The sequence below is a fragment of the Emys orbicularis genome, chromosome 15 (genome assembly GCF_028017835.1).
Source record: "Emys orbicularis isolate rEmyOrb1 chromosome 15, rEmyOrb1.hap1, whole genome shotgun sequence".
NCBI classification, from domain to species: domain Eukaryota; kingdom Metazoa; phylum Chordata; order Testudines; family Emydidae; genus Emys; species Emys orbicularis.
In genome coordinates, this window is record NC_088697.1 from 11,218,603 (window position 1) to 11,235,448 (window position 16,846).

General features: G+C 46.5%; 1 protein-coding gene across 1 annotated transcript in view; it reads right to left on the reverse strand.

Moving 5' to 3' along the window:
* Positions 1–10,384: 10,384 nt before the first annotated feature.
* The window catches only part of LOC135889561 (zinc finger protein 850-like), a 179,174-nt gene continuing 172,712 nt past the window's right edge, over positions 10,385–16,846 (reverse strand). Inside the window, exon 9 of the mRNA XM_065417422.1 lies at positions 10,385–11,573. Within this exon, the coding sequence (XP_065273494.1) occupies positions 10,385–11,573 (1,189 nt within the window). The remainder of the gene's footprint in view (positions 11,574–16,846) is intronic.

A 16,846-nucleotide genomic window follows, 5' to 3' on the forward strand; every position in this document is an offset into this window, starting at 1 on the left:
GAGGCTCCTTTATGGCGCAGGTAGTCCGGCGTGGAGCATATTGGCGCACGCCTTCCTGCGCCGCTTCTGAGGGCTCCGATATGACTGGCAGCTCCTTTGTCTCCATCCGAGAAGTCTTCCGCGAGGCCTCTCCGAGCTGCCGGTCTTCTACCAGGACCTCCTCTGGACCTGGAAACTGTTTTCAGTGACCAGGTCCGTGGCGGCCACCGTGGGGGCAGATCTCCTCGCGGAGCCCCTGCTACACAACCCCCAGCTTCGTGTGCAGGTGGCGGAGTCCCCCATGATGCGCCAGAGGTTGGTCCTAGCAGAAGTCACCAAAGTCGGAGACCTCCTGGACTACGACCGGGGAGACTGGCTGGATCCCCTGACGCTCGCTCAGCGCATGGGGCTCTCCATACCTCGTACTCCCCGGCGCGTACTTCAGGAGGTGAGGGCCGCTTTGCCGCCCGCTGCTCGGGACTATCTCAACCGGGTCCTGCGAGAGGGCATGCCCCGCCCACCCTCCACTCCGAGCCCTCCAGACTTTTTCATCGGGCCCCTGCCCCGTGGACCCAACCAGCCCCCTCCCCGTCCATTTGCCATGAGCCGGCTGCACCATCTGCAGCCGGTTCTGTTCCGGACCGCGCCAAGGAAACATCTATACACGCTTGTGCTCCATGTTCTTCATGTCCTCACCCTCGCGTCCCGCCCCGATACGAAGGGGCGGGACCTTCCGCCACCTCTGGAGGGTGAGGAGCCCCGGTGGGCCAGCCTTTATTCTGCTCTGACCCCGAAGCCCACCGGGGACATCAGTTGGCGGCTCCTTCACGGAGCCATGAGCACGGGCCTGTACTTGGCGCGGTTTACCCCTATCCCAGACACCTGCCCCTTTTGCGGCGTGAGGGAGACCCTGGCGCATGTTTACCTGGAGTGCGCCAGGCTGCAGCCCCTATTCCGGCTCCTCATGGATATTTTGTTAAGATTTTGGTTGCACTTTTCTCCTCACCTTCTTATTTATGCACTCCCTATCCGTCGCCCCACAAAGTCGCGGGACCTCCTGGTCAACCTCCTTCTGGCCCTAGCGAAACTGGCTATCTATAAAACCAGAGTGAGGAGGTTGGCCGATGGAGTTTCCTGTGACTGTGGGGCGTATTTCAGGTCCTCCGTTCTTTCACGTATCCGGGCAGAGTTCCTCTCGGCGGCGTCCACTGGCTCCCTTGACGCCTTCGAGGAGCAGTGGGCGCTGTCCGGGGTTCTCTGCTCGGTGTCCCCATCTGGTTCACTTCGTTTGACCCTTTGACCTCACTCCTGTCCCTGTTCTTTTATTAGTTGTCCCCCGTAATTTTTTGGTCTCCAGGTCCTGTGGACCCCCCCTTAGGCTGGGGGGGATCCTTTAGCAGTGGGCGGGCCACTTCCTGGATCCCAATAGGTCTGGTCACTCAGGGAACAGAAAACTACTCATCCAGTGACCAGTATATTTGCCCTCTACCAGACTCCTGTATCCCACTGCTCTGGGTCTGTCACAGCGAGTTCCACTTGGAAAAGAGACGACTAAGGGGGGATATGATAGAGGTCTCTAAAATCATGACTTGTGTGGAGAAAGTGGATCAGGAAGAGTTATTAAGGCCTTCACATAACACAGAAACCAGGGGTCATGTGATGAAATTAATAGGCAGCAGATTTATAACAAAGAAAAGGAAGTACTTTTTCATACAATGCACAATCATCCTGTGGAACTCATTGCCAGGGGATGTTGTGAAGGCTGTAATTATAAGTAGATTAAAAAAATTAGATAAATTCATGGAGAATAGGTCCATCAATGGCTATTTGCCAAGATGGGCAGAGATGCAACCCCATGCTCTGGGTGTCCCTAAGCCTCTGACTGCGATGTGCTGTGAGTACATATATCTTCTGTTCATTCCCTCTGAAGCATCTGGGATTGGCTACGATCAGAAGACAGGATACTGCACTAGATGGGATCATTGTTCTGACCCAATGTGGCCATTCTTATGTTCTGATCAGTTTGGCTTTTGCTGATCTGAAGTTCCAAGTTGTACGGTTATTACCTTGGTGAATACTGCTTCTCCAAACAGGCAGTGTGTGCCGTACACCAGCTGAGCTGGATGCCAAGTGACTGACATTAGTCAGGGGATAATCAGAACCAGAGTTTGAGCCGCAGTTGTGTGCAGGAAAATGTTATAATAGCAAGCTGCTTTTGGTCAAAAGCTTGTTTTAGGAGGGCTGTAGCTCAGGAACCTCTGGAGCAATTAACCTCATCTTTGGACCACTAACCCTGCCCTGCACCCACATGCTGAGCAGTGTATTTCAGGGCAATGTGAGTAAGCAGGTAAACTGTAGAGAAATTAGAATAGTTGGCCTTTAAACAGAAAGTAATGCTGAATCCTAAATATAGTGGTGCTGGTGGATCTGCTAGGATAACGTTCCAAATGCATGGGGGGTGTGGCAATCAGGTGCAGCCATCTGTGGACAGGAAACAGTGTGAGGGTCTCATTCAGGAGCACTTGACACAAGGGAGAGGAGGAGGAGAGAAAGTGTTTGTGGGGTGCAGGGAGGGCTGAGAGCAGAGGTGATGAAGGGGAGAGTGGGGTGTGGAGAACTAACATTAGAGGGAATCAGGGATGGTTGGGCACAATGGAAGAGGAAGATGGAGGGCGTCAGGGAGCGGTGCTCCTGGGAGCTGGTAATGGTGTGAGCTGGGCGAGTGGGGGACTGGGAATTGGGAAAAGGGGGTGGAGGGCCCAGCAGTGGTGCTGTTGTTGAGGGAGGGTTGGGTAGGTGATCTGGGTTATCTGGGAGTGGGGGACACTGGGAGTAGAGGGACATGGGGAGTGAAGGGGTTGGAGAGTGGTTGGTCTAGGAAGCAGGGAGGGTATGGTCAGGATGTAAAGGGAAGATTTCAGGGAGTCCGATTGGGAGCACTCCCCTGAGACTGCTTTTGCCAAAGTCTCTAATGACCTCTCCTTAGCAAAGCTCAGCGCCAGTACTCCATTCTCATTCTCCTTCTTGAAATCTGATCTTCCCCTTTCCTCTCCTGATTCGCCTCCTACTTCTCTTATCTCTCCTTCAGTGTGTCCTTGGACAATCCTCCTCAGCCTCTCTCCACCTTTTTGTGGGGATTGATACTTAACACAATTAATATTAACAATGAAGGAGAAGGAAGACAAGCCAAAACAGGGAAAGAACAGGTTAAAGAATATTTAGATAAGTTGAGTGTTTTTAAGTTAGTAGAGCCTGATAAAATTCATCTCAGGATACTTAAGAAACTAGCTGAAGCAATCTCAGAACCATTAGCAATTATCTCTAAATACTCCTGGAGGAGGGATGAGGTCCCAGAAGATTGGAGGACAAACTTAGTATCTATCTTTAAAAGCAGAATGAAAAGAACTTTGTAAATTAAAGGCCAGTCAACCCTTACTTCCATACCTGGAAAGATACTGAAAGAAATTATTAATCAGTTGTGGAGGACAGTATCTCGGAAAAACAATCTCTTGGAGCAACAGTGTGAAAAATCTAATTGCATGAAGCAGAACAGATGAACAATTCAGCGGTGAATCTATTCTAAGTTTCATATCCTACTGTGTGATCATCTGAATAAAAGGTTTCCAGAAAAGGAACTAAATGAATGGGTCTCATTTTCATCACAACAAATCAGTTATGAATTTGGCACAGAAAACATTAGTAAGCTAGTTGACAAATACAGAAAAATTTTGAACCTTAGTTGAGAAGTCATCTGCCCAAAACACCATGGAGGAGGAGGAGTTCATTGTGAACCAGTACAATGATTACAAATACATAATTGCAGAGAAACGGGAAGCAAAGATGACAAATTGCCCGGAAATGGTGACTTTCAGTCTACAAAATGCAGAACAATACAGTGTAGTTTCACAACTGGTGGATATATGTGCAACCTTTCAGGCTTCCAGTGCTGTTTGTGAGCGTGGCTTTAGCTTTATGAATAGTATCAAAACTAAATCACAAAACAGATTGAAAGAAAATCACCTGGATATGCTAATGAGGATCAAATTTCACACTTCGTGGTGAAGTAAACCTTGACACTGTACATAAACACTGGAAGAGTGGTAAAGACAGAAAAGGTTCACGATCAGCGACAAGTATCTGCCCCATCATGTAGCCTGCCAACTACTGGCTTGGGGTCTCATTCCAGTGACAATGATTAATGGTCTCCTAAATCAAGAAAATAAATGAAGTAATTTCTTTCATGTGTCAAAACAAAATAATGTTTAATTTTGTGGGTCACAAGTCACAACAAAAGGGACTATATATATATATATATACATTTTTGCATACATAAAGACACTAGATAAAAAACTTTTTTCATGTGTCAAGTCAAGAGACATACTCTTTTAATTTCAAGCATAAAGAAAGTGTAACAATTATTTTATTTCATTCATCAATACTAATGATAAAATATTTTGTTTCCTATGTCAAGAAAATGGATAATTTTTGTTTTATGCCTCAAAGGAACAGATACATGTAAGATTCTAAAAGGCTATTGAAAATTTTACAGTGTTAATTTTCTTTTTATTTGATTTCATATTAAATAAACATCTTAAGCAGTGCACCTTGCTAATTATCCCTTGTTTTAATATTCTTTCTTCTTCTTCCATACCTATAACTTTTTAAAAATATATTATATCTAGGTTTTTTGTTTGTACTGGTGGGTGGTGATGCACATAACAAATGCATTCCGCACATGGATGGAAAAAATTAGAGGGAACATTGTGGTGTGACTAATATGTCTCCTCTCCCTCTCCCTCCAACACATGGAGCAGGACCTTTAGCTGAAGTTAAGGAAACAGGTGTGCCGCTGTATGGAATATGAGTTACTATGTATAATATTGATACCAATATTACAAACTTGCAATGAATCTTACAAGATACGCCATGTAAGGTATCGGTGGGAAACTTATAGTTGGCTAAATATGATAATCATATTTATATGTGTCATCTTTGTATTGTGAGTTATAAATATTTGTGGCATAACTGTATATCAAACTTCTGCTGTTTCTGGGTGACATCCCCAGACAGATGGGCATCAGCACTATCTAGCCTGCTCAATGGCCCATCAAAGACAATGAGCCCATTGAGAGAAGGCAGGGGTTACATATGTGAGTCAGCAGGACATGTAAGGCCATGTCTGTGTACAAGGGACTTCAAGTACTTTTCCATGTCCATGTACTGTGAGCTTATGTTTGGGACACACAATGTACAGGCCACGTGGCAAAGGATATAAAAGGCAGCGGCATCACCTCCATTTTGTCTTCAATCCTGCTTCTTACCTCTGGAGCAACTTCTCTACAAACTGAAGCTCTGAACAAAGGACTGATAGACCCATCGAAGCGTTGTATGTGTTCCAGAAGAACTCTACAAGCCAGCAAACACACCAATGTTGCTAAGAACCTGACATATGGATTCTGAAGTGATATGTATCTGATTGCTTTGACCAATTAAAAACTCTTCTTTTCCTTTTCTTTTCTAATAAACCTTTAATTTTAGATACTAAAGGATTGGCTGGCCGCATAGTTTTGGGTAAGAGCCAAACTAGTACTGAGCTGGTAATGTGATTGGCCCTTTGGGGATCAGAAGAACATTTGGTACAGTGAGAAGAGTTTTTAAATAACTTCTCACTGTACTGGACCTAGGTGCTGATTGGGAGCCAGAGAACTGGAATGCAATAAAGGGAGTGGTTTTCTTTTTTTCTTTAAGCTTCTTGATTGCCAGTGTGGGGGATCAGTTTGTGACGGGTTGGTGAATCTAACTACAGTGTTAACCACCAGTTTTGGGAAAATCTGCTCTCCTTTTGCATCTTGCCTTGACTTTGGCATTTTCAGTGTGGGTTACCCTAGCCACCTCAGGTCACACCAATTATGACATAGATGGCCCAGCACTTTGGGCTAGCAGGCTTTTTCAGGTACAGGGAGATTAGTGAAAGCTGCATAGCCTGTCGACATGCTTCATTCCTCAGAAGGGATCAGTCCTGGGATCCTAGTCTCTCTTAGGTGGCTTACATAATATAAGAATGTAAGACTGGCTATACTGTGTCAGACCAATGGTCCATCTAACCTTGTGTGCTGCCTGAGTGACCAGTGCCAGATGCTTCAGAGGGAATGAACAGAACACGCTTGTTGACCTGAAAGGTGATGAACTTCCACCCTTACCTTTAAACTTTATTATTGTTGATTCCAGCTTACCCCACCTTACCACACCTCCACTGAGGTCTCCGGGCAAATCAGGGGTGAACCACTCCTTCAATACAGATGTGTCCCAATGCAGCTGAAGTGAAGCAGACTTTGAGCCAATGTCAGTTTGGAAAAGGCCCGCTTAACCCAGCAGGTTTCTCAAAGTATCCATTGTTGTGAACTGCATGAAGTATGCATATGCGAACCCCAAACGATATCAAAAATGAAAGAAACATAAGGCCAGTTCTGGGGAGGATTCCAGAGCCAGGCCTGAGGGTTAAACAGCTGTGCTGTAACGGCTGGCCTCCTCAGCACCCATAAAAATAACTGGCTGCAAAAACAGAACAAAAACAAAATTAAAAAAACAAAACAAACAAACCAACCCACAAAAGCTACCGTCATGCATCCATCTCCTGCCCGATGTGACATCTTTGCTTTGCAAACAAGAGAACTGGGGAACTCTGTGACTGTTATACCAATTGAATAAAAAATTATACATCTTGTCTCAAGTAACTTTCCTCTTAACAGAAGATTTATTTTAAAGCTTATCAAAATAAATTCCATTTGAAATAGAAATAATTACAGTCTATACTGGGTCTCTATTCTCATACATGCTATTTCTCTCACATATTCCCCCACTCTAATTCCTTTGGAGTGAGGTTTTAATTTCAGGATTAGCCACCATTTCCTATATAGTAGGAGGCGGCAGGGAAAGAAGAAGAAAACTTTGAGGTTTATAAAAGAATTCAGGTTATCACATAATCAGTCTCTTACTTTACAATAATTAACTTCATGTTTAATTCCATTTTCACTGGTAAAAGTTTAAGATTACAAAATATAAACCTATAGAGCAGTTTCCACCCAGTGAGCTTTGTGTGAAGTCACATTCTACAATAACCTAGGAGCCTTCCATTTCTGTGAGTTCATTTCTCCCTGGGTCTTCTCCCAGAAGTGTGGGTGGAAGAGGTCTCACACTACATGGGAAGGCTGCATCATGAGAAAAACCACCTGTGCTCTATTTTCACACTTTCTAATCTTTCAAAGTAGCAGGAGGGGGAGAAGTGGTACAAATGCATTAGACTCTAGAGCAAAACTAAGAGACCAAACCACAGACTCAGGACTCAGCATTCATGTATTCTGCAGTCTGAACTTGGAATCTGATACATTCATTCCCTCACTGGCTACCATCATTTGCCCAGCACGGAAGTGCTTCTTGTCCAACAAGGCAGCCAGATTGGGACCCATAGGCATGGAATGGCTCTGAAGGAAGCTCCTCCACTCCTGTCTGTTTCTGGCAAGTCTTTCAATAGTTCCCGAGCTGTGCCCCAGATTTTTCAGCCCGACTTCCACAGCTCTTCAACATGTTGTTTTTGGGCAGCTTCATTTTCGCTTGCCTTCAGGTGTCCATCTTATTGCTATTCTGGTGATGGAATCAGTTTCCTTCCGAATCACATGGCCAATCTATCTCCAGTGCCTCCTGGCAATGATGGTGCACAGATCCTCTTGGCTGCACAGTATCAATAGATCTTGGGTTTAGATTGTTCTGGGCCAAAAGATACGGAGGATTTTTCTGAGGCGGGTTGTATGGAATGCAGACAGTTTGGACATGTCATACTTTCTCATTCCCCTGCATTCGGCACTATAAAGTAATGTTGAAAATACTCAGCTCTGATAAATCTTGAATTTGGTTTTGGTGTTGTAATTTGATGATTTCCAGACTGTATGTTTAAGCTCCTGAAGGTCTTCCTGGCTTCCTGGCTTGTTCTCCACCCTGGCTGATGGTGCTACCCAAGTATGTGACTGTTTCTACATTAGTGAGAACATAATCATCTATCCATACTGGTGATGGTGAGGCAATATTAAAGGTCATGATATCCATCTTATTGTGGTTGATTTTCAATCCAATTTCCTGGCTGAAGGTGTTGAGTCTATTTTTTTTTCTTGTATATGGTTTTGGGTATGTGATAGGAAAGCGAGATCATCTCCGAAGTCCAGGTCTTCAAGGGATGAGAAGGGTGTCCATTTAATGCCTCTTGGTGTGTCTTCTGTTGTACGCCACATTACCCAGCTGATGGCAATGTTGAAGAAGATTTCAGACATGACACACCCCTGACATACTCCTCTTTTGACTTCAAAACTGCTCTCACTGTGATCAACACTGCATGTGAAGTTGAAATAGTGAGGTATAACTCCCCCAAAATGCCCATTTCTTTCTTTAATCTGGTGGCACAAATTTAAACTAGGCACTAAATACAGATGTGGCTCAGAATCCCCGTAAGACACCAAATGTCAGGTATCTATTTAAAATAGGTATCTTTCTGCAGGTATATCACACTCAACACTGATTTCATTTTCTACACATTTGCAGTATATCCCAGGGTGAGCTCAACAGAAATGTCATCCATTTTCTCCCTTTCTACCTACATAGGGATTGCATTTCCCAAATAATAGGCAACATGCACCTGATTAGAAAGAGATATCTCCAGGAGCGACCTCCTGCAGGGTCTGGGCCACAACTGCTTTGGAAGCCAAACACATGGGTATTTCACCTAGTTCCAAGTTATTTACTAGGGAATAGTCTTCACAGCTCTTTAGAAAAAATATTGACTTAACCAATTGAACAACAGTGTGATCGTATGCAGTTATTTCCACAATTTGTGATTTGCTGTTTTTCACCATTTCAGAATGGAAAGTAAAAGTGCTACTGTCTCCTTGGTAGCATGCCCAACAGATTGGAGTATTCTCTCCTGATGACCTAACTGCACTTGAGCTTCCCCCGGGGCATCATGGAGGGGAGGGGGAAAGAAAAAAACTATCCTAAGAAATTACTGTTTTAGCAAATGGTCACTTGTCTCAAAGTCCGAAACAAATCTGAGTGACATGCTGCCAAAGAAAACTAAGATGTAATTATGTAACCAAATGGTGTTCAGGAAAGAGAGAAACCTGCAATACCAAGGAGCGTAAGATATTCCTGTGGGAATTCTGTGCCAGACATGAATTCTGCACGTGTGCAGTGGCGCAAATTCCTCCAGGAGTAATTAAGACACTTTCAGTTTCATATAAAATGAAATTCCAGAGCAGGTTACATCTAATGACTCAAAATAAGAACAGAATCTTGCACTTCATTCTCCTCCGATGTATTCAAACCTGCTTCACACAGCATCACCTTATTATTAAGTCATGTTCTTTACAAGACATTTCACATCATCATAACAGGGAAAAACAGCCAACCTTCCCATCTGTAAACAAAACTCCCAGATCAGCAGGGAAAAGGTCAGAAGCAGCTTTGCAAATAGGTAAAAACAGGAATTGAAACACAGAATGAATACCGTGTGTTTGGGATCCATTCAAATCTCCCCTCCAACTCTGTGATACTTGAATCCCCAGCCCCAACAAGACTGATTGAGAATCAAAGTCTGGTACCTAGCACAGAGAGCAGAGAACACCACATCGTGTGGAGTGGGAGGTGGGAAGACAGCATATGGATAGGATAAACTCACTGTGGTTGACACAGAAGCTAAAGTAAAATGACATTTTCCCCTAGCTCTGTTCCTGCTCTTTGTTATAGTTCAATATATTTCAAGTGAGGAAAATGGTAGAAGAGATATCTGCTCTCCAGCACAACCCAAAGCAACATGAGAGCAACTGGGAAGGAGACAATTTGCCCCCAAAGGGAGAAATAAACAACTAACAGTTGCTTTGAAATGGAGGAACAGTATAACCATGATGCTCAGGGTTTGTTTAGACTAGGAAAAGTGATGGAGTTTAGGTCAGGTCAAGGCAAAAGCTAACGCCAACCATTGCACCTGGGCTGCATCTGCTCTACAACTATAACTGTCTTTTTACACCAAGATCACTAACTTGAGCAGCCAACATCATGTGCAGTCCTAGTGGATGTCAGGCACAGGTAGTTTTTGCCTCAGTGTAGCTTGTTGGGATCAAACCTCTCTCTCGCACCTGGAGCTGATGAACATTCCTGACTGGAGGGACACACACTCCTATGACTCAAAAGGAAAGGAGTTGATAGAAAAGATCACAGGACTGACCCCAAAGAAGGTGAGCTGCGAAAGGCAGAAGCAGGCAACTCAACTGGTGGAGCTGAGAGACCACGGTGAAGATGGTGCAAAAATCATTATGGGGGAATTAGCAAATGTGATTTTTAAAAAAAAAATCTTTGGCTAGTCCTAGTCAAGGGATTTATTATAGTACTGTGTCATGTGGCTTTTCTGATGTCTAGTAAGCGCTGAGCCCTGACTGAAGCTTTTCCCGCACTCAGAGCATGTGTAGGGCGTCTCTCCTGTGTGGATTCTCTGATGTGTGATAAGGGCAGAGCTGTGACTGAAGCTTTTGCCGCACTCAGAGCATGTGTAGGGCGTCTCTCCAGTGTGGATTCGCCAATGTGTGATAAGGTTTGAGCTCTGATTGAAGCTTTTCCCGCACTCAGAGCACGTGTAGGGTGTCTCTCCCGTGTGGATTCTCCGGTGTCTAATAAGGGCTGAGCTATGGCTGAAGCTTTTCCCGCACTCAGAGCATCTGTAGGATGACACGTCAGTGTGGATTCTCTGATGCGTGATAAGGTTTGAACTCCGATTGAAGCTTTTCCCGCACTCAGGGCACGTGTAGGGCATCTCGCCCGTGTGGATTCTCTGGTGTGTGATGAGGGCTGAGCTATAACTGAAGCATTTCCCGCACTCAGGACACGTGTAGGGCGTCTCTCCCGTGTGGATTCTCTGATGTGTGGTAAGGGCTGAGCGCTGATTGAAGCGTTTCCCACACTCTGGGCATGTGTAGGGCGTCTCTCCCGTGTGGATTCGCCGATGCCTAATAAGGTTTGCACTCTGACTGAAGCTTTTCCCACACTCAGAGCACGCATAGGGCGTCTCTCCAGTGTGGGTTCTCTGATGTGTGATCAGGGCAGAGCTATGACCAAAGCTTTTCCCGCACTCAGAGCATGTATAGGGCATCTCTCCCGTATGGATTCTCCGATGTCTAATAAGGGCTGAGCTACGATTGAAGCTTTTCCCGCACTCGGAGCATGTGTAGGGCGTCTCTCCTGTGTGGATTCTCTGATGTGTGATCAGGGCAGAGCTCTGACTGAAGCTTTTCCCGCACTCCGAACATCCGTAGGGCGTCTCTCCCGTGTGAATTCTCCTGTGTGTGATAAGGTGTGAGCTCTGATTGAAGCTTTTCCCGCACTCCGAGCAGGTGTAGGGCGTCTCTCCCGTGTGGATTCTCCAATGTGTGATGAGGGCTGAGCTTTGACTGAAGCTTTTCCCGCACTCAGAGCACGTGTAAAGTCTCTCTTCTCTGTGGATTCTCTGATGTGTGAAAAGGTCTGAGCTCACTTTGAAGCTTTTCCCACACTCATGGCAGGTGTAGTGTGTCTTTTCCAAGTTGATTCTCTCATTTCCAATAAGGTCTGAGTGGCTACTGAAGTTTTCCTCTGGCCTGTGCTGAGTCTCACAGGCTTTTGCTTTTTCTCGGAGTGCACAACTCCCCAAAACATTCCCTTTGGATCTTCCTGATAACATCCCCTGGGGTTCTACTTGCTCAGCATCTTCCTGCTGGGGTTTCTCGTCCTCATTCTCACTCACCATCCCATCACCTGAATGGGAGACAGAGAGAATCCAGACATAGGTCACTCCCTGCACCAGAGAGAAAGGAAATCTCAGAGAGAGGAATGGAAAAAGGGATGAACAAGCCAAAACAATTGTGAAACGAACAAAAATATAAGCTGGGGAGGTCAAACCTATCGGGAGCTGATTTTCCCCAAACCCTTCCCCAGAGAAGAGAGGAAGGGATCAGTTTTGGTCCGCATCTCACCAGAACACTCAGGGGAAAGCGAGATCGGGGAGGGACCTGCTGCCAGTTGTCAGTCAGAATAGGAGGGAAGCCATGAGTGACATCTGCCTAATTATTCCACATCTGCAGGGAACAATCCTGAACTTGGAGAGCTCACAGGGTCTTTGTAGGGCATCCCAAATGTTTCCTGCATTCCCAAACAGTTGTTGAATTGGTTTAACCAATTCCTCACCTGTGAAGGCAGCTCTTGGGAGCACTTCTTTCTCAGAGCCCTGGAGGTCCGGGACCCATGGCTCTTCCCCTCGTTCCAGCTGCGAGATCACATCAGGTTTGGAAACTGGAAACCCTACTCAAGGCAAAGAAAACAAGGGAGGTCAGTGGAATTTGTGGAATACTTGTCACAAAGAATATTCCATAGTTTTAACCCCAGCTCATTTTTAAGCAGTAACATCCCAAGGCCAGCTTCCTTGGCTCAAAGTGGAAGGAGGTTTATTATTATAATAAATCATATGCATTACCTTAGTGCCTAAGGACCAACTAACAGTGGGTCCCCATTGTGCTAGGCACAGTACAAACAGAGAATAGTAGATGGGCCATGCCCTGAAGAATTTACAATCTAAATAGAGAAGACAGACACAGAATGGAGGAAGGGGTAGAGCCCAGCAGCAAAGTGAACTATGTGATGGCAGAGTGACAGATCTGATGAACGCAGGCATATATCTTGAGACTATTGTATTTAATGTTATGACTTGGGACAGAGTTTTCTGGAAATTGCCGCTATTACTACATTTCCCCCCCAAAATGACTCTTCATTTCTGGAATCACATTTCATATCCAGAATTGCTGGTCAGAGGGTGGGTGGGCACACAGGATCATGCCCCCCCTCCCCTCCCCTCCCCCGGATTTCTACTTGGAGACACCTGACTCATCCCCAGGGTGCAGGGCAGAGGCTGGGTGCACAGATGATGTGTGGGTGGAGCATACAGGGTCACACACCTCCAGTTTCTGACAGAAGACACCTGACTTCTCCCCAGGGCACAGGGCAGAGGCTGGGGACTGGCTGCTGTTGAGACTTGCTGGCAATCCACCTCAGCAAGTTTGTGCTGTGACACTGGGCAGAGTTTCAAAACATAGCAGGGTTTATTAGTCAACTGAACCACAGCATTGGAAAGCCCTTAAATTAGCATAGAGAAGCAAAGATAAAGACATAGTCCATGCTAGCCAATGCCCTGGAGCCCTGCTGCTGTAGAAAACGCTTTGGTTTCCTTTCACTGTGACTCTCCAATTGTCTTCGCTCCGGCAGAGCTCCCTGCGTCTGCGAGCCCAGTTCTTCCTGCTCCCAAAAACATAACGAGTCCATGTATGCTTCACTCAGCCAAGCAGATATCCTCCCATGGACAGGTGACAATTATTCCCTTGTCTCTGTTGGGTATTCCATTGATGTGGGTTGGTCCCAGCTAGTCCTTAATGACTAGAGCACTACCAAATTCATGGCTGTGAAAAATGCGTCACGGACCATGAAATCTGGTCTCCCCCGTTAAATCTGGTCTTTTGTGTTATTTTACCCTGTACTATATAGATTTCACAGGGGAGACCAGCTTTTCTCAAACTGGGAGTCCCAACCAGCAGGGGATTGTGCGGGGGGGAGGGGTTGCAAGCCTATTGTAGGGGTGTGTTGGTATTTCCACCTGTACTTCTGCTGGCCACCCAGCTCTGACGGCAGTGCTGCAGCCAGCAGCAGCACAGAAGGAAAGGTGGCGATACCATACCATGACACCATTATTTCAGCACTGCTGCTGGCAGTGATGCAGCCTTTGGAGCTGGGCTCCCAGCCAGCAGCTGCAGCGCTTCCTGCAGCTGGGGCAGGTCCTTGGAGCCAGGTCGGTCTGACCCAGTCCCAGAAGCAGCCCCGGCAGGGGAAGAGGAAGACCCATCCATTAATAGCCCAGCCAGGACCAGCAGTTGGAGCCGAGCGTGTAGTAGGAGCTCTCGGCCAGGGCGCCTCCAGCCCTGGCCCTCCCCAGCTCCAGGCCCCATGGCACTCAGGGGTTAAAGAGGCCTTGGGCTGGCTGTGTACGGTTGGGAAGTGACCATAGAAACTCCCAACCACGGTACCATGGGCGGTCGTCCATGTCGCCCACCCGTAAGGCTGGCCCTGACCCCTCCAAATGTGAGGACCCCACCCATGTCATGCCCCCCTCACTTCTGCTCTGCTGCTGATGGTGGTACTGTCTTCAAAGCTGGGCACCCAGCCAGCAGCCGCTGGTCTCTGGCCACCCAGCTCTGAAGGCAGCTCCGTCACCAGCACCAGGGCAGAAGTGAGGGGGGCAATTCCACACCTCCCCATACAATAGTCTTGTGACCCCACTCCCCATGTTCTCCATAATCCCCTTTTAGGTTGGGACCCCCGCGGTTAGAACACTGTGAAATTTCAGATGTAAGTATCTGAAACTGTGAAATTTAAAATCCTATGACCGTGAAACTGACCAAAATCGACCGTGAATTTGGTAGGGCCCTAATGACCCACTCATATCACCCCATGACAGTTACATGAAAAAACACCTGATGTCTCCTGCTCTTTCTAATCACAGCAGTACCAATCACAGAGGGAAACTGAGGTGTGTATTGGAGTCATAGAAATATTACCAAAATTCCCACCTCTATCACACACACACTGCTCACAGCCCTTGGAGAGAGAGCAAAGCACAGGAGCTGGACGTTAGTCCAGTGAACACAGTGGAGGACAAGCTGCAATCCTCAAACCCTGGTCAAAGAGGAAAGGCATGTGGGTCCCCACCCATAGAGAGGGGCTGTCTAGAGGCCTGATACCTGAGAGGGCATTCCTTGAGCAGACCGTGGAGGCAGGTGAAATGTGTAGCTACCTGTGATGGGGTGGACTAGGCCCAGAGGCCCCCTGCTGGAGGCCTCTGGGTCCTGACACACCCATCCCAGGTAAGGAGCAATGGAGAGGTCCTCCAAGCAGGCTAGAGTGGCTGCAGGGGAAGCAGCCAATCAGGGCCCAGGAAGGCCCTATAAAAAGCAGCTACAGAGCCAAAAACAGTGCAGTTCCTTGGAGGAGTGTGGCTGGCTGAGGGAACTGCAGTATTGTGGATGGCCTAGTGCTAGTAGAGACCGGGGAGCAAGTAAGAACTCCTGGCTGACTACTGGGCCTGAGCTTAGAAGAATCCTGAGCTAAGGGTAAGACATTGATGAAGGCTGGAATCTGGAGTAGTGGGTAGGCCTGGGTCCCTCCCAGTAGGCCACTGGGGCAGGGCCTACAATTGGACATCAGTAAATCCCCAGAAGGGCACTGAACTGTCAGGAGGCCCAGCTGAAGACTTGGGCCAAAACAGACTAAGGGAAGAAGTCCTGTGGGTATGGCCCAATGGCAGGTCTGGGACTGGTTTAAAGACCATGGACACACCAAACTAGAGGGGGTGCTTGTGAGAAGCAGGTGCTGACCCCATTACATTACCCTGGAACTGTGACATTGCAAAAGCACATTTTGGGGAATTAGGAAATCTAGTAATGGGAGGGAGAATTAAACTCCCCCAGCGTGTGGAGAAGGCTGGGGAATTAAACACTAAAATTCAGAAGCAACAGCCTCTAATTCTTCTGGAAAAGGAGGATGTAAGAAACAAGAACTGGGCCACCCAACCTCAGGAGGGACAGGCTCAAAGATCCAAGGAGCCTGGAGGGAAGACAGCTTGTGGCTGCTGCACATGGGGAGAACAAGACTCTTCCCCAAACATACTCCCATTGACCCTGACCTGATTTAATGACCCAGTCTCATGTCTCGTGGGCAATGTTATGCTAGCCAGAGGTAAAATGGCATAATCAGAGAATGGTTTATTAGCTTGGAACATGTGTGGAGGTGCAAGGAGGTGAACATAAATAAATGGCTTCTTAAGCTTGCTACAATTAAAGGCCTGTTCTATTAGGTTGAGGCTCTGTGGGAGGAATTATGCTAAAATCTGGGATTTACCTGAATGGGCCTAAGGAGAGAATCCCAGGTCAGATACTTTACACCCTCATTTGGAGAAACTAACGCGTAACCACAAACAGGTGCAATACGCCACAGGATACTGAAAGAAGGAAGTTTGGGGCGGGCTTCAGCAATTAGGTTGCTATGAAGTATCTCAGCAGTTGGACACATTCATATATTGGAATTTTTAATAAATAAGTGATGTAAATCATGAGTATTAATGCTTGATGCTTAATTATGGACTTCCCAAAGGCCACACATGGGCAGGGGCAGCTATTGACATTATTGTAATCAGAGTAAAGGAGCAGATATGGTATATCGCCATCCTATTACCATAAGGAAGGGGATCAAATACCTCTCCCAGTTACCATTTTTGCAGGTTTGTTGGGTCCTCGAGACAGTGTAAACTGAAGCAGGGCCTCCCTTCTGATGGGCTCCCTTGATCTTTTTTTTCCAGTGGTGTGCATAAGTTATAAGTATACACAATGCAAGATAAGTATGAACAACGCAGGACCCTTACTACGCTTACCTTATTCTAATCATTATGTATATTGATCCTTGCCTATTATATCCATTATAACTGTCTGTATTAAATAAAATTTGTGTATGTTACACTAAAATTTCATCTTCAGAATTAACTTTGAGTAGCCACCTACAAGGACAAGTTATACCCCAATACGTAATCTTATAGGTGTAAAAATTGTACAGGCTACACTACCACCCTGTGACATCATGAACAAAGTGCCCATTTATACCTGGGTAGGGGCCCTGGTACGGGAGGGAGGAATGCAGCAAGGACTCAGGATCGGTGGCCAGGGTCGCTGTGCATAGAGATGGGGAGGTTATATGGGGATGGGGT